Below are 26,148 nucleotides of genomic sequence, written 5' to 3'. Positions count from 1 at the left end.
AATTAGTTCTTTTTCTTTTCCTTTTCTTTCTGCACCTGCATGAAGCCTCCTATTCACAGCATAACTAAATGCAGCATCCGTCAGATTCATGTCCATCTAAAACAGCAGCAAGTCCTGCTAACTTATTTCTCTTCGAATCTTTCTACCATTTCCAAAGATATATATAAATGAAAAAAAGGGATTCTTCCCTGTAAATTATGGCCAACCCACGTCACTTTCGTTTTAATTAAGTATATAACAAAGCAACAATTGTTTTAAAAAACTTATTTATATATTAATAATATAAGGAATTATATATTAATTATATAATAATTGTTATTTTGAAAATTATGAACACCATTTTGTTAATGTTTATTAAATAATTGTTAAATTTTCTTAAAAGATATTTATCTCGAGGAAACCCTTAGGAATTTCCCATAAAACCCTGCAGTTCCACAAAAAACCGGGGTTCCATGGAAGCCAGTCTGAGAAATCTGATATTAGATAAAAGGAAAGAACCCAAGCATGGCCAAATAGTCAAGAAGTCTGGTTAACAATCAAGAGGTCACAGTTTCGATCCCACCCCGACCTAATGTCTTCTACGTAGCTGCAGGACTACCGAAGCGTTGTGTTTGAACTTTAGTAGACGGAAACTGCGAAGAAGCCCGCCAACTATATACGCAATTCAAAAAATCCAGCCTCATCACTCACTCTTTCGGGTTGGGTCTACCAGAATATTCCATTAAGGGTACAAATGTGTTTATGAGATCCTCACTCATTTTACGAGGTAATTCAGTTGGTCGAAAAACTGAAATAATCATCGTCGAAAGCGACGGAGGAAGTAGTCAGTTGAAGGCTCATAAGAAATAAGTATCATAATCCCAGATTAGATTTGAAACCGTCTCCACTTCGCTCCTGTTATGTATTGCTACGATATTCTACTGCGCCTAAAAACCGTACCAACACTTTTCTAATTACATAAGTCAAAATAATAATGATAAAGTATGGATACTACTACTACTTCTACTACTACTACTACTACTACTACTACTACTACTACTACTAATAATAATAATAATAATAATAATAATAATAATAATAATAATTTTGATGATGATGATGATGATTTCAAATTTTTGCCACAAGGGCAGCTTGTGGGAGGGGATTAAGTCAATTACATCAACCCCCGTACTTGACAAATACTTTGTTATCGACCCCGAAATTATAAAAGGTAAAACTGGATTGTGAAAGAAAAGAACCGTATCTGTAAATTTTGTGTTCGAATCTCACCGAGGTGAATTTGGTCTTTCATCCTTCTAAGTAAAGATAATGTACCAGTGATGTATTGGGGTTAATTAAAGCGACCCCAATAAACCCCTGCCCTAACGTATGTTCTTTAAAGTCCATCGTCGAAATAAGTGTCTATTTACCTTATATATGCAAGGGCCCTGCGTGGAAGAATCCGCAGAGCAACAGAAAGAAAAAATCCCTCAAATAGTTGTATAACATTTTTTTATATTTTGAGTTCAATTCCCACCGAAGTCGATTTAACTTTGCATCCTTCAGGGATACTATTATATAACTACACATACTATTATATAACATATATATATATATATATATATATATATATATATATATATATATATATAATATATATATATATATATAATATATATATATATATATAATCTTATATAACACATACACATATATATATATATATAACATATATATATGCACCCAACGGGTGATAAAATGCTTTTGTGATGATGGTGGAGAAGTAGTGCAAAAGTGGGAAATGGGTTCTGAGAACCGATGTTTGTTGATCGGTTTGGAAAGGAGAAAGACAAACGATAAGATGCGTAAGGAATGGCCTTTTACGAAAAGATGCGATTTAACTAATGGTGCTTTCCCTGGTGTATGAATTTGATAGTACTGCTACTGCTACTGCTACTGCTACTGCTACTGTTGCTGTTGTTGTTGTTGTTGTTGTTGTTGTTGTCCCAGATTGATGTTAATGGCGTTGACCAATGATCAATGGCTGCCATCCGTGACCGAGCTTTCTCATTTTCAGACACAGCGTATCTAGACCTCTTTCTTTTTTTAGGCCCAATGTATCTGAACCTCAACAAGTCACTGAGTGCGCCCCTGTTCAACGCTGTCACTCAGACTTGCAAGAAAAAACAGCCAAATCTCCCTCAAACCTTATTGTCTTCATGTGTATTGTGGAACTGAGACAATTTTCTCCAGCAAATTCTTAGTTACGAGTCTCAACATCCATCTCTTTCGGTGATCAAAGAGGAAGTCATTTATTTATTGCAGGGGAAGAGTTTGGGGTTAACAGCCAAACGAGTAGTCCGGTCGAAAAACAAGGGTTTCCCTACGGGTACAGCAGAACCCAGTACTGCAATGGGGTAAGACGCTGTGTTTGCGGAATAAGCTTGAAGTCCTTATAAAATACGTTTAGGATGTTTATATCAGTAGAGACGGTGGTGACTTACTTTTAAGCCAAGTAGCCTGAGCTCTTAGGAGAAAAATTACGCTGGTTTTGACCACAGCGGTAAGCCAGTGCCAAGGTTCGAACCATAGCCCTCAGTTGTTGCTCTTGTCGTCAACGTCCTCCCACCAAGGTTTTGCTTCTCATTATTACTGTCTTTTTTCCATTTATATTAGCATTAACTTCAAGTCCCGCAATTTTGAGGGGAGGGGCAAGTTAATCCCATCGGCTCCAAGATATAACTATTATTTGCATTTCATTGACCACGAAAAGATAGAAAAGCAAATTGCACCTCGACGGGATTTGAACTCTGGACGTAAATAAACAGAACGAGAGTCACAAAGAATATCGTGCGATGATCTACTGATTCTGCCAGCTCGCCACCGAATTAGCATTGTAGATATTTGTCGGTTTTTCTGCTGGGGTCGACTTCATTTTTCATCTTTTCTGGGTCAATAACACAAGTACCAGCTGAGCGCTGAAGACCTCCTGCCCCGAAATTGCTGGCCTCGTGTCAAAATTTGAAATCAGGTTTTCGGAACTCGCGGCTACAATGGAGCTTTGGGTTGTTGTCGATGTTGATCATCTTGCTAACATTGTTAATGTTCTACGCGTGGGCGTCGTTCGTAGTCGACGCCAGTCACTGTTGCTGACGTCATATTTGTACGTTACGTCGCGACTGACGTCATGGTTGCATCTGGCGTTGTTCTCCGAGATCGACTTAGTTTTTGTCGGCGAGCTGGCAGAAACGTTAGCATGCCGGGCGAAATACTTAGCCGTATTTCGTCTGCCGTTACGTCCTGAGTTCAAATTCCGCTGAGGTCGACTTTGCCTTTCATCCTTTCGGGGTCGATTAAATAAGTACCAGTTACGCACTAGGTTCGATATAATCGACTTAATCCGTTTGTCTGTCCTTGTTTGTCCCCTCTGTGTTTAGCCCCTTGTGGGTAGAAAAGAAATAGGTTGTATCTGGCGTTGTAAATGTTGTTGACGTTATTGTTATGGTTGACTTTGTTGTTGTTGTTGTTGTTGTCGTTGTTGTTGTTGCGGGTGTATGGAAGAGAAACAGTTGTCTATGCATGCAAGCCTCTGCATCTCCACACCACCAAAGTTCCCCAAGAGAAAGACAAATGTCGGCGCTGCGTGGCACCGCTACCGCAGCAGACGTCCTCAGAACTCAAAGAACTGAACCGTTCCATCCGATGTTCGAATGACTCCACTAATTCGCTGCTCTTCACGGGGACCCTGAGCAAATCTCACCCGGATTCGAACTCGGATGCCAATTGCTAGCGTTTCAGTTGTTAAACCTGTAGTTATTATCAGAACAAATGCTACAAGGTGTCTTATAGGACGCTCTACCGATCCAGTTAATTTGTCGCTTTAACCGTTTAATCATCACTGCCGCCGTTGTTGTTGTTGTTGTTGTTGTTGTTGTTGTTGTTGTTGTTGTTGTTGTTGTTGTTGTTGTTGTTGTTGTTGTTGTTGTTGTTGTGTTGTTGTTGTGTTGTTGTTGTTGTTGTGGTGGTGGTGGTGGTGGTGGTGGTGGTGGTGGTGGTGGTGGTGGTGGTGGTGGTGGTGGTGGTGGTGGTGGTGGTGGTGGTGGTGTGGTGGTGGTGGTGGTGTTTGTTCATCTCAACAAAAGCAAACCAAAGATGAAACACGTTCCGCCCCTCATCACCCAGTTACTCTTGTTGTTTCAAGTCAGTGTTTATTCAGAACGACATTATGTAACACGTGTCCTTTTGGTTCTAAACTGATAGAATGTGGTTTCTTGTAGATTTGGCAGCTATTTCTAGCACACACAGGTTTACAACGGCTTTACCTCGTTGTCTCACAAACTCTGTACAAGATGGCTGCTGTCGACGGTCGTCGTCGGCGGCGGCGGATTCGCTTCACTACAAAATTATTTCCTCTTTCTGCTTTCTGTCTCTCCCATCTCTTTCATCTCTCCCTCTCACTCCCATTCTTTCTCCCCACTCTCTCTTTATATATATATATATATGACGCTAAATAATGATGATATATATATATATATATATTTACATGAAGCATGCACACACACACATTCAAAAGCATTTTCATTCCTCCATTTTGCATAAGCTTACACCATCTCTATTCCTTCTCTCTCTCCCTTCTCTATCTCTCTCCTTTCTCTCTCTCTCTCTCTCTCTCTCTCTCACACACACACACACATATCGATTCATTCCGCTTCTCACAAACACCTTGCATCCACCCTGATTCCTGCTTACACATACACTTTTCTTTCTCCTTCTCTCTTCTCTTTCCCGCTCTCTCTCTCTCTCTCTCTCTCTCTCTCTCTCTCTGCCTCTTCTCTCTCTCTCTCTCTCTCTCTCTCTCTCTCACACACACACACACACACACATTTTTCCTAACACGTTAGCTCAAACATTCTCGATAAGATCAAAGCAATCTTCAAACGAGCCGAGACGTGTCAATGAAATATTTTCGTGTTTTAGTGTTTTAGTTCCTTCATCAAAGATGGCCGACATTTCACTTCGTCTCCACTCCCCACCCCACCCCCACCCCACACACCCCAACAAAGGCAAGAATTCGTGCGAAATGTGAAATTTATTGCGGGGAAAAAAATGAAGTCGTAAACCATTATTGCTATTCCGAACGCGACGGAGATAAAGTGAGACGAAAAGCGGCACCTTACGACTTGGTTTACAGAACGAATCAACGGAGTGACTGGATTTGCTAGAAATGGAAGCCAAATTTACGTCAAATCAGTTTTGGTCGTTTAAAACAAGGAAAGGGCTCACTGGGTTGAATAACTTTTTCCTTAGATACGTTTTGTAAATGTGTTGGTCACGGCTGGAACGCCTATAATCATTAATTTACTTTATTAAGGCTGAGATGGCGGGGAATAACTGCAACAATGACAACAACAATATCAATAATAAATTTTCATTTAGACCGAAGGTCGGCAGTTTGAGAGGAGGGGCAAATGTTGTTTTATCAACCTCAGAGATAAAAAGTCGGCCTCCGACTGGATTTGAATGTATGTGTCCGGCTCAAGGTACCGGAAGTTCGGGAAGTCGCCCGAGGCGCCATCTGCTTTTCATTCTACATTTTCAGTTTTTCTTCTCGTGAAAGTTTTTAAAAAATTATACTTATAAGGGCGCCGAAGTTCAGCTTGCCCAGGGCGCCAGCAAACCTGGGGCAGGCCCTGTATATATATATATATATATATATATATATACACCTCTGGAAAGAAATAGTAGCCGACTTTCCTTCAAATCATACACAACTAACTTAATGAAAAGGCAAGGGGCATTCAGTAATGAAGTCCTAGATACACCTTAAAAAGACGATCTGTATATATATATATATATATATATATAATTTCAGCAAAACAATTAAGATTCAAGTGAATTCAAATGAATATTGTACTTAACTTAGATGCACCAGAATTCTTTATGGTATTAACCATTAAATTATGTGGGGTGATTATAACCAAGAAAAAAGCAAGTTGCTTTTTTCTTGGGTATATATATATATATATATATATATATATATATATATATATATATATATATACATGTGTGTGTGTGCGTGTGTGCGTGCATGTGTGTATGTGTAAACCAATACCTTGGTTATTGAGTATATGTTCCACTCTTGCAATTCGCAATCAGAAACTTTATTATTCGTAGAACATAGTTTTTATACTCCGAAGCTCATTTAATTACACCATAAAACACCTTTGAACGCCAATATGGTCTTCAATGAATGCAAGTGGACGGAAAGAGAAGCCTTTCTACTAAATTATTTGTAAGTCAATTAAAATTATTCATATTTGATGCAGAAAACTGCTTTACCTACTCTTTTTTCTCTTTTTTTTTTACAAATTTATAATTCTTCTCACTTCTAAAAATTCAGTCTTCCAAAATATTCAAAATTTGGACCATTTTCTGAAAGGCGCTCGAAAGCATAATTTTTTTCACTATGTTTTTAAGATGAGATTGGTGAACCTGTTTACTGTCTGAACCTGTTTACTCTTGCGGTTCTGAAGATGTTTCTGAGTGAGGTTACCTCTACCAGTAATAAACACTGAATAATTACGGACATCATCTTCTTCAAATCCAACAATTTATCTGCCATTTCTACAAACTTTTTACTAACTGTCACTCTTTCACTCCCTAATCTTTGCTCTTACTCGACTACACTTCTATACATTTCTCCAAACCTCAACAACGCATGTATGCTTAACTTTAACAAGGCATTTTTAACATAGTTTATTGTTTGTTGTCAATTTTCTTTAATTCTTCGACCGACCGATATTTATCATCATTGCTGTAATCGAAAGACCTTATTCTCAGATAATATTCCTTAAAAACAGTCACAACTCCTTAATCCATATGTTAGAGTAGTAAAAATTGTGCTTAATGAGTTAAAAACTACTGATATAGTGACGAACATTTAGAATGGATCGAGTTTTGATGGGCGACCCAAAGCAGAAGTTCCTTCGATTCCAAATTCAGCCAAAGAGTAACTTTTGACAGCAGACGGACAGAAATGTTCGAATTGCCCATTCAGTAAGAAATTCTTGTGTAATCCAAGATTTTCTATTAGACTCTCATATAACAGACAGGCTAGATTTTACAGACACCATTCCTTGTTCTTGGCGGATGATAATGATAAACAAGCAAGGTCTTTAAGTTTCATGACTCCAGTGACGTTTGTTCCAGACAATTGAGTTCTGCTGCATTATACCTAGATACTTTTATACTTCCAAGTTACTCCATACCTAAGTACCATTATGCATAGGTACCTTTGCACCTAGGTACCTGTCTTTCCTCTTTCGAGATATATGCTTTAAGAAGTAACTGTTTCCAAATAGCCAACATACGTTTGCATTAATAACTATTTACTGCCTTCTGTTGTCCGAAAAATTTCGATGCAGTCCGCAAATAAGCACTTGATTTTTTCTGTTCATCTTACCTAAATCTAGATTAGAGCGTTTCCTGTCCTTTTCAAACCATTTCCGAACAGTGATAATGGTTAAGCCATTCCCTCACGTCTCCCTTCAACTATTTAATCTAACGCTTTTGTCAGAGAATTTGCTTGGGGCAACAGCAGTCGATTTCTGCCCAAAACACTAAATATCTTCCCCATAATTTTATTGTTTGTCAGATTTAATTTCGAAATATTAAACTCGGTTGACAAATAGCAGAACAACTTTTATTTTGCCAGATTCATTCTTTAAGGTTTTCAAAAGCGGACATTTGCAACTTGTGATGGTTGCACAACGCTTGCCTTTTCTCTTCCCTCAGCACTTTTTTTATAATCTCGTGTTATATTTCTAATATTTAATCATAAGGTTTTACGACATGACTGGACGACAAGTGCTCCAAGTCCCATGACATTTTGATAATCTGGTGCATGCAACTGACACAGCATAAAATGAAAATAGTCAAATGTGTCTCATGGTGTCTAAAAGAGACGAATGAGAATATTCGAATTGCTTGTCTGCTTCAAACGTCTTCAAACATGAAATCATTCCAAGAGGAGTTTTTTCCCATTTTTTCCTTCCATCTTTTTGCCTTTTCCATTCCATTCCATCATTTTTTTTGTTTTTTTTTTTTTTTGCTTTGCTTCAGATTTATGATAGCACCGGTCGATATAGAATGCGAAGGAACGACGTCGAACCGACGGAACTCGCAAAAACTAGAAAAAGTCTTCGCTTCAATGGACAAACCCTACACAAAAATAGTTTCTCGTCCGCCCTTACTTTCGTCCATCGAGGAACAGAACACCGTCACCAGCCTGACTCAGGTGCTACCGCAACAACAACAACATCAACAACAGCAACAACAACAACAACAACAACAACAACAACAGCAACAACAACAACAACTTTACCATCTGCAAAAGCAGCAAAAGCAACAAAAACAACTACAACAACAACAACAACAACAACTGCAATTACAAAAGCAACAACAAGCAGTTCTTGCAGAACCGGAAGTATTTGACGAAGATTCTTTGTCAGCATTGTGAGTAGATTCTCTTTCTCTTGTTGTTGTTGTTGTTGCTGTTGTTGTTGTTCTTGGCAGTGGTGGCGGTGGTGGTGGTGGTGGTGGTAGTGGTAGTAGTGGTGGCAGTGGTGGCAGTTTGATTCTTCTTGGCGTTATTTAAAATTGTCGTAGCCCTTGTAATAGCGTGTGTATATGTATATATATGTATGTGTATATATGTATGTATATATATATATATATATATATATATATATATATATATATATATGTATATATATATATATATATATATATATATTATATATATATATGTATGTGTGTCTAGTATGTATGTGTGTCTATGTATGTATGTATGTATGATGTATGTATGTATGTATGTATGTATGTATGTATGCATGTATGTATGTATGTATGCATGTATGTATGCATGTATGTATACGCACACATACATAAATATACATAAACCTATAAACATGTTAGAGTATAGGCATGTGTACGAGCATTTGTGTGTGTAATACAATACACCATTTTTAACGGCTAGAATATAAAAATCATAAATGATAGCGTTGGGAAAGCGAAAGAGAGTGGGATAGAGAGAGAGAGAGAGAGAGAGAGAGAGAGAGAGAGAGAGAGAGAGAGAGAGAGAGAGAGTTAGAGAGAGAGAATCGGCGTTACTGTCAAGAGAGACCAAGTGCTCTCTTCCAACTTTGTTGTTCAGCTTATAAAGTCCTATATTCAGGGGCCTTTTGAGCAGGACGGGCTACTCGACCTGAAGAAAATTCTAGCTGGGCCCCACCTGCAAGGTCATGCGCCCTTTATCTTGATATGACATCACCATGTCGCGCACATATGGTTGAGATGCATGTGCCTGGTGTACCCTTATCAGACGAGTAGTCAGGATGAGTATACTGGGCTTCGTATATTTTACCCCAGGAAACAAGGGCCAAGTACATCTTGGTGAACGCCGTCTTGAAGTATTCAACATTAAAAAAAGTTGGTTCAATGTAAAACATAAAAAACATTCATAGACGAATGTTTCGGGGTGAAACAAATAAGTTTAAACAAATGTTGCGTGAGAATATCTTGGAATATTTACAGCTCATAGTATTGTTATATTCTGAAGCATGCCTATGTCTACCTTGGACGTAATTTATATAACTTCTTAGCTTTTCAGCTTGCTTATGCACAACGGCCATTTTTTATTGTTATTGTCAACAATTAAAACACTTTTGTTTTTGTTTTTAGCGGATAAAGTTAAGTAAACTATGTGCGGTCGAGTAGTCGAGTTGTTTGTTAAAATTCCTGAGTATTTTCACCAAGACATATTCCAAGACACTCGATGTTCATATGAGAACCGGAGAGATGTCTTTTTTTTAAAATCTTTTGCAGCAGTTGAAATCTGAAGCGCAATCGTACATAGAAGAGCCTTACCAAGTTATTTTGTTTCCAAATAAATGTCGTCGCCGCTTCGTGGGGCGCCCTCATATATTATGTGATATATTATTCATAGGAAATGCTCTACTCAGGAGACATTCGTAGGAATGAATCTGAAATATCAGTTTTACTCTACTGGCCATAGCCTTCCCTGTATCGCAACTGTTGATGCATCGTTTGCCCTACACGGTCCGATTTTCTGTAACCAGCCTAAATTTATGTATCCAAGCAAGAGAAACTTTTTTTCTTCACAATTCAGGAAATTACTGACCATATGAAGGCCATTCTTTGCCTCTGTTTCTTTCCATTCTATTTGACTTATGTCCGTCTGCTAAAGTTGACGAATGTATCCTAAGTACCTTCGTTTCTGCTACTATTTTGAAAGTCGGACATTAGTTATATATACGAAGCCCAGTATACCCATCATGATTACCCGTCTGATAAGGGTACACTAGGCACATGCATCACAACCATATTTGCGCGACATGGTGATGTCATTGCGCGACTATTATTATTATTATTATTATTAGGGTGGTGATCTGGCAGAATCCTGAGCTGAAAGAAATGCTTGGCGGTATTTCGCCCGTCGCCCTCTTCTGAGTTCAAATGCTTCTGGGGTCGACTTTGCCTTCCATCCTTTTGTGAGTCGATAAAATAAGTACCAGTTGAACTCTGGGTCGATGCAATCGACTCATCGCCCCCGCCCAAAGAAAACTGCTGCTCATGTGGCGAAATTTGAAAACATTATTATTATTATTATTATTATTATTATTATTATTATTATTATTATTATTATTAATCATTATCATTATTATTGTTTTTGTTTTTGTTGTTGTTGTTGTTGGTGGTGGTGGTGGTGGTGGTGGTGGTGTTGCTTCGTTGTGTACACGCTCTTCTAAGTCTCACCCAGAGACCTCAAGTAACAGCACGTTGGTCGTTTTCCTACGGGTGTTATTTATGATTAGCAATGATATATTGTGAGGGGGGGGGGAGACCAGAATCTGAGAAGCAAGATTCTGTTAAATTCGCAGCATTTCAGTTTTGAAAGTTTTAAGAGAATCCAGTATTTTCAGGTTGACAATGTTTTTCTCAGTCTCTGGCCGGTACTCACGAGAGCAATTCTTCGTAGTTCTGGTTCTTTTGAGTTTCCTGGTTTTGGGTCATAATGTTTAAGATCACCATTTGCAATTGTTCCCTAAGTTTCGATGATCCCAGGTAGAGTTGTTGTTCTTATATACCATATTTCAAAGACCCCTAATTCAAGCTCCTTATGTTTATTTCACTTACCGAATGCTTTTACCGAAATGCTGCCGTCTGCTGCGATTGACATTTCTATGAGTAAAGATGTTTTGTCGGCATCATTTTTTGCAACACAATCAGGTTTGTTGGTCTGAAAACAGGCTTAGGGTCAAATAGAAATCCAAATCCACTGTATATGATCCAGTTCAAATGCTAACCAAGTCCGTCATTGTTATTGTTATTATAATTAATGTTATCATTATTTTTTTCCTTCTTTCTTCAAATTTTCTTCCATTATTATTATTATTATTATTATTATTATTATTATTATTATTATTATTATTATATAATTTAACTTAACATCCGTTTCACAGAACCAAGGCGCAGCGACGTGGAGGCGTAGCGACGCGAAAAGCGCGGCCGAAGAGCGGTCAACAATATGTGGCCTTACCGCCAATTCTAGTGCAGAGGCCAGCGGTCAGGAAAAGCAACCGGAGGATGACCGGTTGGCTGTCGGACTCGGACCTCAACGCTCAACGTCCGAGCGTGGAGGAAACGGCGCGTCTTCGTCAGCAGCAGCGCCGCTTATTTCGACGCCGCGCCCGCAGGTGCCACCATTACAGTGTGGACAGTCCGTCGGACAGCGAAGAGATGGAAGAGTACGGAGAGGGGGAAGGCAACGGCAGGGACCGTATCAGGGACCAGTATTACAACGAATGTGGTGGCGATGACGGTGATGAAGGCGACGATGACGGCGATGACAACGAGGGAGCGTTTAAGGCAGCCACGAGACGGGGTCACTGCACCCCTTCCACGACTACTGCTACTGCTACTACAACAACAGCTTCGGCTACCATGGCAACAACGACGGTGACTACCACCACTACTACTTCAACTACTACTACTGCTACTTCAACTACTACTGCTGCTACTGCTGCTGCCGTGGGTGCTTGTCCTTGCTCTTGTCCGTGTCAGATCGAACAACAACGGGTGGATAAAAACCTACCCGAAAGAGCAGCAGCGAAGTCAGCAACGTCGCGAGTTCAAATGCAAAGCAAGGCAAAACCGTCTCCCCCGCCCCCTCCACTTCCACTTCCGCCCACCCTTATAAAACAACCCGACCTCAGACTCGCCACTGAAAAAGCCCGAAGTGGCGGCGAACCGATCTCGCCGCGACGTCTTAAGCAATATCAACCGACGGTTCACTTTCAGCCAGAAGTCGTCCAAAAGGACAAACGAGCTCAGGCCAGTCGGTCGCAGCCAGCCCCGCCGCCGCCGGCGATCAACAAAGCACCCAGCGGAGCGCCGACCCTCAATGTGCCTCGCCCTTCAATGTTAACGACCGCTGCAGCGCGGCCACCACCACCACCACCGCCGCAGCCGCCGCCATCATCATCATCATCATCGCTGGTCCATTCACAACCGCCTCCGACACCGAACTCCGCCATTGTGAATAAGACGTAAGTATGTGAGATCAGTCAGCTTCGGCTTCAACAAACGCTTCGCCGCATTCTATCGCTCTGACATCGCTCTGGCATTACTCTGAGATTGCCCTGACATCGCTTTGACATCGCTCTGGCATTGCCCTGCCATTGCTCTGACATTGCCCTGGCATCGCTTTGACATCGCTCTGGCATTGCCCTGTCATTGCTCAGGCATTGCCCTGTCATTGCCCAGGCATTTCTCTTGCATTGCCCTGGCATTTCTCCAGCATCGCTCTCGCATCGTTCTGGCGTTGCCCTGGCATCGCTCTCGCATCCACACTTTTGATGTTCCTTCCTGCTTACATCAGACGCCATTTTACAGACGCATCCAAAATATAATCAACCACGCGCGCGCACGCACACACCTATTTAAAAATAGAAAGACAGACAGACAGGCAACTAGCTAGCCAGTAATCTACCTATCTACCTATCTAGCTAGCTAGCAAGCTAGATAGATAGATAGATAGATAGATAGATAGATAGATAGATAGATAGATAGATAGATAGATAGGTAGATAGATAGATAGATAGATAGATAGATAGATAGGTAGATAGATAGATAGATAGATAGATAGATAGATAGATAGATAGATAGGTAGATAGATAGATAGATAGATAGATAGATAGATAGATAGATAGGTAGATAGATAGATAGATAGATAGATAGATAGATAGATAGATAGATAGATAGATAGATAGATAGATAGTGGGATGTTCTTGCTGCATCTGGACAGGTTAGATTCAAATATAAGTGCTAAAGGGAAATAATCAGTGGTACCTAACAGTTCTTGCAAGTTATTTCCCTTCTAATGATGGTTGTAAACCTTCATAGAAAAAAAAGCGGGGAATTATTCCTGAACCAATGAATCTCATACAAATACTCTCCTCTCCATATATTTATATATATATATATAATACATACATACACACACATATATATATATATATATATATATGATGCATATACATAATACATACATACCTACATACATACATAAACCCCATACATACCTACATACACATACATATGTAACACACACACCACACCTACACACACACACACGCACACACACACCACCACACACACACACGCACACAATATATATATATATATTATATATTATATTGTATGTATGTATGTATATATGTATGAATCAATACATATACACGTATATATATATATATTCATACACGTATATGTGTGTGTGTGTGTGTGTAAATTATTTCCCTGCTTTTCGAAACTTCCCTCCGCCATTGCTGCTTCTCCCTTTTCTCTGTCCATTTTCCTATCTTTTTCCCTGTTTTTCTGTCTCCCGTCTGTCTCCCGTATTTCCACCTTTCGTTCTTATCTTTCCTTGCTAAACACACGGTGCCGCTTCTCTCCCCCTCGGTAACCCTTTTCCGGCGAGTTGTGGTCCCACTAAAACAATCTACAAAATAAACTCATTAGTATTATTAGTCGCAGAGTCGAGTTAATCGACTTCGCCCCTCCCCTCAAAATTGATGAACTTCAACCCAAATTAGAAACTATTGTTATTACTGTTTATCATATAGGATCATTATATATACATGTATATACATGTACATGAGTATATAAACACATAGACAAACATACAAATATATATGTATATACATGCATGCATGCATGCATGCATCCATCCATCCATCCATCCATCCATCCATCCATCCATACATACATACATACATACATACATACATACAGCTCCTACTCACGAATTTTTTCCTGTCTGGCGGCAAATATTCGTCTTTATTGAATAATATTGACTGATTTACTATAAAAAAAGAAAGGTTTGTAGTCAACTCAGAGTTGCTCTTTTTAGTATCTGCTGCTGAAGAAATCTAAGTCTGAAATGTGTCCAAGAATCCCACAGAGGCGGCTCTGAGCTGACTACACTGTTTTAACACCATTATGTCATAAGCGGAAATTTTCTTCCACGAAAACTGCAGTTGTCTTTACATATTTGAAGTGACTTTAAGTTTGCGCGCACACACACACTTCGACTGGTTAGCGATCTATGCAACTTTATTCGAGATCCGTCCATTGATGTGGCTCGAGACTGAGTGTGTGTAGGCTCGGCTGGCGCCATTTTGCTAGATGACACCACTAATCCGTCCGTCAGACTGATACGCCGCTCAAAATCGAATTGAAGCAAAATTAGTGAGTAAATTATTAATAAGTATATACCCACATCAAGGAACAGTGTAAAACTTTTCTGATGGTCTAGCTCTTAAGAAGTAAGATTAGTGATAAAAAGCCAGCAGGAGATGTTGTCTACTGGGGCTAAATTATAGCAACATTCTTGCTAAACCAGGACTGCCATGTTATTTGGCAAACAATATTTACTCATTATTATTTATGCTTTTAATTAAAATGCGATAAAGTTTAATTCAGTAAATGTATAAATAGCAAATTCAGAATAATATGGAAAGAGAAAATACAAATTATATCCGTTCATCTCCGAAGAAAATTTATTTCAAGCCTTTAAGGTAAAAGACCAAAATTTAAAAATAAAATAAAAAACCCATTAGATAGTGAAGGATCTTAAAAGGTTTCCAACAAACCACATTCCATTAAATAAACAGGAGGTTAATATTCTATGAAGCAGGCTTGAGGGTAATATTAAGGTAATATTAAGAAAATAAACAATATGTAACAATATCGATTTATGATCCCTTAATGAGGTACATTACCTTTAATTGATGTGTGTGTGTGTGTTGTGTGTGTACAAACCTAAAAATGTTTTATCCAGAACTGTTTCCTGCCGATATTCCTTTAATTCTAGCTTAACCAAGTTTTACGCACATCAGCATATGTAACCGTACGTTACTTTAATAAGAATGATTTTTTTCTTACCAGGCTGTGAAGGGTGAATTTACTTTTGGAAGCTGACGAAATAAAAAGGATGCAGAAATGCATTCGTCTTACGATTCAATGAAAACATTCGCAGCCTAAAATGTGTTTTCACAAATGTCTCGAGGGAGAATTTTATATCAGAACTCTTTCCGCAGCGGAAGGTCTTATCATGTCCGAATACATCCGAGCGTATAATATATATATATATATATATATATATATATATAATATATATATATATAATATATACTATATAATATATATATATATATAACGCTGTAATTTATAGATTTGTATTTTTTTGTATAGAATATTTAAATTGAATTGAATTTATAATTGTTCAATTTATTGTTTTGTTTTCCATTTCTGATTTCCTATATATATAAACATTGGGAAGGTTCAGTGACCCTACAGCATAAGTCTACATCTCCTGGATGGTTCACAGTGCATGAAACCTTATTTCGTAGATGGATGACAAACCAACATTTCCAGCGAAGCCCTTCGTTCGTTCGTCGGAAAGAAAAAAAAAAATTTCCTTTAATTATCAAACGTTACTACGCTCCCCACCCCCTTTCTCTCCTCTCTCTTCCCCCAACCTCCCTCTCTCCCCTCCTCCTCTCTCTTCCCCTTCTCTCCTCCCCTCTCTCTCCCACTTTCTCTCCCCTCACTTCCCCCAACCTCTCTCTCCCCTCCTCCTCTCTCTGACCCTCTTCTCTCTCCGCCCCCCTCCTCTCCCACGGTATATGAATTTACTTCATTAACTTTTGCCTCCAAATTACTCTTATAACTATTCTTTTTTTTCTTTTGAGATTTTGACTTTTAAATTTGTTTCGTTAATCTGTTTTCTTATTTATTTTATTTTCTTCTGTATTAAAAATCGTTTTGTTTCTTCTTCTTCTTCCCAGACGCTGTCCGGCATCTGTTAAAACCACTCAAGAGACTCCAAGCAAACGCCATCAAGCACAGAACTGACAGCAACACACTCCACCGGGCTTTTCCCCCTCCTCCTCTCTCCGCTTGCCTTCGTCCTGTTCCCTTGTTGATTATCTCCCTTGCAATGGGATGTCCGAGTGGTGTGGACGCGTCCAAACCAAGACTCCCCCCCTTCACCCTATTCCCTCCCTCGCCCTCCACCACCCTCCTCCTGCTTCTTCTGACACCAAAACGATTTCTCCTCTTTGGCGACGAGATGGCAGAAACGTTAGCACGCCGGGCGAAATGCTTAACGGTATTCCGTCTGCCGTTATGTTCTGAGTTCAAATTCCGCCGAGGTCGACTTTGCCTTTCATCCTTTCGGGGTCGATAAATTAAGTACCAGTCACGCACTGGGGTCGAAATAATCGACTTAATCCGTTTGTCTGTCCTTGTTTGTCCTCTCTGTGTCTAGCCCCTAGTGGGTAGTAAAGAAATAGGTATTTCGTCTGCCGTTAAGGGCGGCGAGCTGGCAGAAACGTTAGCACGCTGGGCGAAATGCTTCGCGGTATTTCGTCTGTCGTTACGTTGTGAGTTCAAATTCCGCCGAGGTCGACTTTGCCTTTCATCCTTTCGGGGTCGATAAATTAAGTACCAGTTACGCACTGGGGTCAATGTAATCGACTTAATACCTATGTCTGTCCTTGTTTGTCCCCTCTATGTTTAGCCCCTTGTGGGTAATAAAGAAATAGGTATTCCGTCTGTCGTTACGTTCTGAGTTCAAATTCCGCCGAGGTCGCCATTGCCTTTCATCCTTTCGGGGTCGATAAATTAAGTACCAGTCACGCACTGGAGTCGATGTAATTGATTTAATCCCTTTGTCTGTCCTTGCTTGTCCCCTCTGTGTTTAGGCCCTTGTGGGTAATAAAGAAATAAAAACGATTTCTCCTCTTCTTTTCTCCCCATAACTCACCAACATGCAACAGCCCCGAACTCTCAGATTTGCTCTCTCTTTCCCCTCTCTCCCTCTCTCTCTCTTTCTCTCTCTCTCTCTCTTTCTCTCTTCCTCTCCACTTATTTTGTTCCTTGTACAACAGTCTCTGTTCCTCTGAATTAGATACCTGAATACCCTTGCCATCCAGGCCCACCCTGACCACATAACCTCTTCACCTTCTTTCGTAACCTTTCCTCTCCCCCCCCTACAGATCTGATGACAAGTATTCAACTTTAATACAAACCGCATCAATCCCACCAACCTGGGAGAGGATGGAAAGACCTTGGACACTGACCTCTACTCAGTCAGGCGTCAACAGGCTCATTTAACCGGACTTTATCCGGGTTCCTATGTCATGTAAGCGCCGGGGATGGTGCCATACTCTTTCTGCCCCCCTTTCCCGCCCCACTAAACCGAACACTGTCCGTTGCAAGATCACGCAAAAGTGAATTGGAGCAACAAAAAGTAAAGTAGCTTCCCCAGGGAGGTAATGCACATTCCAGGCCAGGAATCGAACCACCAGCGTTTGCGCTTTCTCTCAAGCTCTGTGAACGAAGGCATGAAATAGGAAAATGTCCATTAGACCCCATAAATTACGGGTTAATCCCTAAGGGGTGGGGTATTTCTTATTTGTTGGTGTTGAGACTCGAGTCAACTTACAGATGTGATGGAAGGCGATCCAGCAATGACCGTCCCATCTGTTTTAGGGGTTTGTAGGGTTACATTAGGTAAGGACTGCGAGAAAGCTGTGATTTAAAGGGCAGATTTGGCTGCTATTTCCTGCGAATCGAGTGACGCACCTTCTTACCGTTTTCCCTTTATATTGCTGTTGTTGCTGTTGATGTTTAAACTCAGCATCCGGCGTTCCAGCCGTACCCATTCTGCCTTTTGCCATATCCTAGACTACATTGATTCAACATGTCCTTCCATTGTTCTGCTAGTGTGTCTGATCTGATAAAGATTTGGCTGCTATTTCTAGCGACCTCTCATATACTCACACCCTTCCTCCTTAAATTTAGAAGGAATCTATACTTAGCCAGTGAATTTGCTAAAAATAGCAGCTATATCCCTCTCAAACCACTCGTTCTGCCGTCAATAAATCAACCAGCAACCAGTGAGGGGTCCTCTATGCAGTTGCTCTGTGGACACATGCATGGCTAAATCATTCATTATAAAGTTCACTTTGTAACCACTAGATCACAGGTTTGATCCTGCTGTGAGATATCTTAACCCTTTAGCAATCATATCACTCCATTAAATGTAAGTTTTATTTATTCACAAAGTTTTCAGCTGATCATGCAACGGCTTCGATATGTCACTGATGCTACTGCAAATTTTTGGATTGACATTGTAGGATAGGTGTGAGAGACTGGATCAGTTCAGTTTGATCATACAACAGGCAGAATATGCAGGCCAGATGGGCGTGGCTGTGTGGTAAGAAGCTAGGCTTCCTAGCCATACGGTTTCGGGTTCACCCCCACTGCGTGGCACCTGGGGCAAGTGTCTTCTACCATAGCCTCGGGCCGACAAAACCGGTGTGAGTGGATTTGGTAGATGGAAACTGAAAGAAGCCCGTCATACACGCGCGCACACACACACGCGCGCGCACACACACACACGCACACACAGGTATGTGTGACGATGGAGAATCCGTTGTGTGTTGCTGCATGATGTTAGAATGGCGTGATGGTCATGGCTGGCCTTTGTTTACAGTGGTCTGCTTGGTGAAGATATGATACCAGTTTTAAACAACAACAACAGCAACAACAACAACAACACTGTGATGGCTTCAAAAACTGATGCGGTTTTGGGAACCCTTCTATGTCAGCTCCTCTTACCGCCACCACAACCACCACAGCCACCACTCCCATCACAATTACCACCACCACCACCATCCCAACCACCACTACTACTACTACTACTACTGCTGCTGCTGCTTTTACTTCCACATGAACTACCACCGAGACCACCACTGCAGTAGTTGCGTCAGTTTTCTCTCTCTCTCCCTCCCTCTCCCTCTGTCCCCTCTCCACACACTCTCCTTCCCTCTCCCCCCCTTCTCAGGTTCGTGACGGGGACAATAAATTCATTTTTGAGTATTTTTTTTCTTTTGTATCTCATTTGATTGAAGAATGGCGAAAAAGCCTTTCTCTTGTAAAATAAATAAATAGATCAATAAAAATACAATCCACCTTACAATAAAAGAAAAAACAGCGAAAATAAAATAAATTTCTATTTTATTTTGTGTCTTATTTGGTCTCTCATCCTCTCACTTTCTCTCTCTCTCCCCCTCTCTCTCTCTTCCCCTCTCTCTCTATCCTTCTCACTCTCTCTGAATTCTGTGAATGATCGGAGTTCGAGTCCCGCCCGGATCAACTTTGCCCTTGGTCTTCTCGATGTCGATAAACAAACACCAATGGGGGCCGGTAGACTGGTAAGAACCGTTGGAAGGATCAAGCGCGGTGCCTTGTGGTATTTATTCTGGCATTTTTGAGCTTCTGACATCAACAACCGCCACGGCACTGGTGCTGCCAAACTGTATCGACCCAAGTCAGCATCCTTTTCCGAGGATAAGCGTCTCTTCTGATGGGGAAATTTAAATAACTGTACATCTCAACTTTCTCCGAACAACTTGATCCTCTAAGGGTCACCGCAAGATCAACCCTTCGACGGGTTTTTCTTTCTGACTCAGCAAAAAGAAAAGACGCGATCATTGGTCGGTCCAGAGCCGTAACTGGAAGATTCTTGTCCAACGTGTCATGCAGCGGGACTGAACCCGAAATCACGTCGTTCTGGTGAGAACTTCTTAACCACACAGTGAAAAAAAATGAAAACGTTCAGGCATATCTCCCTTAGATACTAGATGCAGCGTCACAGTGCTTTGCCCTGGAGGTTTGTCTCAGACCACAGAACATCGAGAAATATACATATATTCCAAATTTCTATATTAAGGGTCAGGTAGCGATTCCTCGAAGTGAAATCTAGTAAATTACGGTGATTCTGTGTAATCCAGTTTCTTTTCTAGGTTCCTTAATACAGATGCAAGGGTCGCTGACATTTGTACAACCCCCGACTTCCCCACAGAGAGAAAAAAAAGCAAAGTAAATGCAGATTGGAACAAATGAGTGAGAGATTGTGTGATATAGATTAATCTGCAACAACTTGACGAGATAAGAAGGTGTGAGACAGGAAGAGGACTCGATAGCTGCAGGAACAGGATTGGTTGGGGAAAAGAAACAAGGATAACATGTTAGAGAAAGAAGTCATTGAATTTATCATACCGACATACACACACACACACTCGCACTCGCACACTCACACACACACACATGATCAAACACATACATATACACATATTCTCACACACATATAAACACACGCATACATCAACATAAATATGAGTCCGTGTGTGTATGTATGCATAGATGGGTCGATAATGTTTACAACACTAACTCATAACTGAATGTGTATGCGTGTGTGTATCCATATACACTCACACACACACACACACACACACACACACACACACACACATACTAGTATACCCGTGTCGTCAAAAATTCCGACAGTTTTATTAATGATAAAAAAAAATGACACATAAACACAATGGTAGAAACTATTGCTAAGTGTCAGCAATCTTGTAAGAATCTGTACATCGACAGAACTGAAGCACTTGAAGAATCAGATATAGCTGTACCGTCTCAGTTGGAAGTATCGTGTACATAATATATGTGTGTGCGTCTGTAAACACACACACACACACATACGTATAGGCATATATATACATATATATATATACACACATACACACATACATACATACATACATACATACATACATACATACATATATATATGTATATGTATATATATGTATATATACATATGCATATATATAACACATACACACATACATATATATATATATATATATATATATATATATATGTGTGTGTGTGTGTGTGTGTGTGTGTGTATACAACACGAAAAACGATACTTCATCAGTTGTTGGCTGTTTTTCTACTTCGTATTTCGAGCATTTCACAGCAAGATAAGTTTTTGACATAAGAGTTGCTTCCGCAAAGCAAATTAAATAAAATTTGGGATTGTGTGGAGAGTCAAAATTGGTAACAAAAACAAGACAGTGAAAACAGACGGGAAGTGTTGCTAAGCCTAGACGAGTGGAGTTCTTGAACGCGGAGGAACAAGCTCTGACAGGAGACAGACAAGAATGCGTCCAATACCTGTAACTGATCAGAGAGAAAGAAGGAACTGCACCGCTCTGTAGGTAATTGTCTACTTTCAGGCCCTTTCTTTTAATATTATACTTCCTCCTTTTCTTTTCAGCGCCCTGTACAGGTCGCTGAAAAAGAAGTATATTATTATTATTATTATTATTATTATTATTATTATTAGTAGTAGTAGTAGTAGTAGTAGTAGTAGTAGTAGTAGTAGTAGTAGTAGTAGTAGTAGATTCTGCATTTGAAATAAACTCTACGAACAGGTTCATGGTGCATTTTCCAGCAAATTGCCCGATCAGAATTGACATGCTGCTTAACAGCAACAACAACAACAGTAGATATTTTTTGTTTTTGTCTGTTTACTTTTCCCATGAGACTTTTATGTTTGTTTACATCTTCAGCCTCACACACCTCCTCCTCCTCCTCTCACCCCTCCCCAACTATCTCGCTCACCGACTCCACCACCCCGTTATCTTACCACCACCCCTCCTCACACTACACACACACACACACATAGAACCACCCGCTGATATCTCGCGCCTCCCCACCCTTACACCCACTGCAAAGATAACCCCTATCCCCTTCACACTTTAAGTGTCCACCCATTCACCTCCAGACCTACACCAACACACACACACACGCACACATACACACACAAACACTATTATACCACTCTACCTTGATTACACGAACCAACGAGGAAGCCACTATGTGTGCACCCGAACCTGCTAGAAATAGCAAATGAATATCCCTCAAATCACACCTTTTCCTCTTTAAAATAAATAGAATCCGTTAAATAACGCAATCCTAGGTTTCCTATTGTTCAAGAAAAATGGGAGAGTCACGGATGGAATGTCTTAGGTTAGGTTTCCCTAACAACCAGACCGCATAAAAAGAAAAAATATTTTAAGTCTATTAGCAAAGTGTTTTGGCATCATATACGTATTTATATGTGTTGGTGAGGGTCAGGTCAGCAAAAGAGATCGATAGGTTTAGAACAAGGGTTTTAAAACAATAAAACAAGGGTTGGGGTCGATCCCTTCGGCTAAAATTCTTCAAGATAGTGCCCTAGCATGGCCACAGCCCAGACCTTGGTCCCTGTTCCACCAAGTTGAAGGAAAACATGAGGAGGCTGTGACAGGGATCATGGCCACGTTCACTTTGGAAGACTTCTCTGGGATCTTCACAAAGTGAACGAAGCCCTGCAAGAAATGCGTCGAAACCAGGGGATCTTGCTTTGAAGGAAAGTAAGAGTTTGGGACTTTTGGGAAATTAATATGTCCCCCACCCCTGAAAAAGTCTCAAAACCTCTGGAATACACTTGCTATATTATATTTATATATATATATATATATATATATATATGTATATATACGGTCACTGTTATGCGCTAGGCCATTGATATAACCATATTTTGATTATATCCTTATTTTATAAATACATATATATATATATGCACATACATACATGCACGCAAGCACACACACAAATATATATGCATACATGCATACATACTTAAATACATACATCTTAATTTATAAAACAGAGTTTGTGTATGAGTGTGTGTGTGCACGGGCGCCTGTGTGTGCGTATGTTTCTTATGGATTCGAAAACTGAGTTACCGATTTTGACGTATCAGGTATCAAAAGATTCCATAATCTTTCGGCTACCAAATAAAGTATGTTTTTTGCACAACAACTCTTTTTAACTACAAAATAACCTCGAAACTAAGGTCGGGTCGCACAATTTTGAGGTTTTTAGCTACGGGGTTCGACTTTGCCTGAACAATTTTTATATATTAGAGTATAATGAGAAAATGTTTAAAATACATGGAGTTTTATCAGAGAATGAAACTTCGAAGATATACCGTCAACTTTATTAGTATTATTTAGTAGATAATCTTTTAATGTGAAGAATATTTGTCTGTGTTTTGTTTAGCCCTGATCCAGAGTTACTTCTGACGTAGCAGTCCCATCGCATACATTTTTTCTTCCCGAAATACTGTAAATTTGTGTCTTTCTTTTAATGAAAGGTTGCGTCTTAAGAGAGATTTAGCTCAAGTTACGACAGAGACACCTCTGTGTGTGTGTGTGTTTTGTTGTTGCGGTGAAAGAAATACTTTTTCTCAGAATATTTCGCAGAATCATTTTAAAGAAATCTGGACATCTTTCTTACTGCCAACCATTCAACTTCAAATCACAACTGTTAATTGTTGCAAGTCAAGCGGACTGAGATGTACCTATACTGTTATCGTTTAGAGTGCAGCAGTTCAGTACAGAGTTTTGAACTCATTATCTGGTGGTTAGTAATCCATTGCCTTAAATACGAAGCCATTAAGTCTTTAAACATTATTTTCCTGGGTTTAGTCTTTCGACTGTCACCATGATGGGGGTATCACCTGCAAAAAATTAATGGATCATATTGACCTCATTACGTATTTCAGTCTGGTATTTATTCTATAGAACTCTGCTTGGGGAACTTTGTGACATAGCGGGACACAATACTCGATTTGACAACAAATGTACACGCACACACACACACACGCACACACACACACACACACGCACGCACGCACGCACACACACGCACACACACACACGCACACACACACACACGCACACACACACGCACTCACACACACGCACACACACACACACACGCACACACACACGCACTCACACACGCACTCACACACACACGCACACACACACGCACACACACACACACACACACACGCACACACCACACGCACTCACACACACGCACACACACACACACGCACACACACACGCACACACACACACACGCGCACACACACACGCACTCACACACACACACACACGCACACACACACGCACTCACACACGCACTCACACACACACACACGCACACACACACGCACTCACACACACGCACACACACACACACGCACACACACACGCACTCACACACGCACTCACACACACACACACACACACACACACACAACACACACACACACACACACACACGCACACACACACGCACCACACACACACGCACTCACACACACACACGCACGCACACACACACACGCACACACACGCACACACACACACACCACACACGCACTCACACACACACACGCACGCACACACACACACGCACACACACGCACACACACACACACACGCACACACACACACACACACACACCACGCACTCACACACATGTATTAGGTGCAAGAATGTGGTTGAGAAGTTTGTTTCCCAACCACATGGTTGCACGTTCAGTCCCTCTGCATGGTACCTTGGGCAAGTGTTTTCTATTATAGCCCTAGGCCAACCACAGACTTGTCACTGAATTTGGTAGACGGAAACTGCAGCTTTGTTCATCAAAAAATGACCGAAAAAGATGTTTATAAAGAAGGGCTGTTTACTTCATACTCCTCATGTGTCAAATCGGTCCATAAGAAAGGAACAAATAATACAATGTGGTTGTAACATCCGGGCAACGCCGGGGTTGTCAATTCACATGAGTCAAAGACAATCACTGAAAACTGTTGGCCTTTGTGGCAGGGTCAGCCCCAGGGTCAGCTCTATGCTGGTTGTCTCAGTGTTTGGAAATGGCAATAGTGTCTTCATACTCAAACCAAATGATAAACCAAGACTGTTGTTTGCCCGGCCGCTTTACACTGATCTCCAAATGTCACATGGATTCAAAATTCTCCAAATGTGATCTTCTGTAATATAAATCTGAAATGGTAAGGGAACAATAAATGTTGTATTATTGTTGCACTCTTTAGTTTGGGGCCACGGGCCCAATTAGCCCTCTGCAGGAGCTAGCTTAAAAGTCCGCATGAAATTGGTCCGGGCTGCAAAAAGGTTGGAGCCCATCGTCTTTGATGGGAGGTGTGGGGCCAATCAGACTCCCTTAAGGCTAAACAACCACTACAGCCACAACAACAACAACAACCTCTTGTATCAGTTCAACAAGGTGTATTTTGTTTTGTTTTATTAAAGAGATAATTATTGGAGGAGATTATTGTAAGGTTTCTGATTGGTCAGCTTCATCCAATGAATGGACTTCCTGAATCCGGGATAAAGTCATCAAGCAGTACAGGGTTATAATCATATTGTTATTTTCGTTGTTATTGCTTTTATCAGGTCATCCCATAAGTTCCGTCCGATTTTACCTTTTTTTTAAAATTGAATGAAATTTAATAGTATTTTAGAATGCTTAGTGGAATTAAAAATTATTTTTATGCATTTGTGTACATTTAAACTAATTAAATATTATTTTACAGAATAATTTCTTTGATTAAAACCCTTTCTAACATGGAAGTATCCAAATAGCATTTGAGGCACATAATGCTTTATGAGTACAAAAAAAGAAACTCTGCAGCCGAAGCGACTCGAAACATACACTCAGTTTATGGGAAAGAATACTTGAATGAAAGAACTTGCAGAAGATGGTTTGCAAAATTCAGGAGTGGAGATTTCAGCCATGAAGAT

The 26,148-nt window shown here is 40.3% G+C and overlaps 1 protein-coding gene across 1 annotated transcript in view; it reads left to right on the top strand.

Moving 5' to 3' along the window:
- Nucleotides 1-16,815, top strand: part of LOC115221279 — a 41,188-nt gene extending 24,373 nt beyond the window's left edge. Inside the window, exons 11-13 of the mRNA XM_036511063.1 lie at nt 8,101-8,493; nt 11,523-12,608; nt 16,413-16,815. Of these exons, the coding sequence (XP_036366956.1) occupies nt 8,101-8,493; nt 11,523-12,608; nt 16,413-16,479 (1,546 nt within the window). The 3' untranslated portion in view covers nt 16,480-16,815. The remainder of the gene's footprint in view (nt 1-8,100; nt 8,494-11,522; nt 12,609-16,412) is intronic.
- The last annotated feature ends 9,333 nt before the right edge of the window (nt 16,816-26,148 follow it).

This window comes from Octopus sinensis, linkage group LG18 (genome assembly GCF_006345805.1).
Source record: "Octopus sinensis linkage group LG18, ASM634580v1, whole genome shotgun sequence".
Taxonomy (NCBI): domain Eukaryota; kingdom Metazoa; phylum Mollusca; class Cephalopoda; order Octopoda; family Octopodidae; genus Octopus; species Octopus sinensis.
This window is presented reverse-complemented; position numbering and strand designations above follow the sequence as displayed.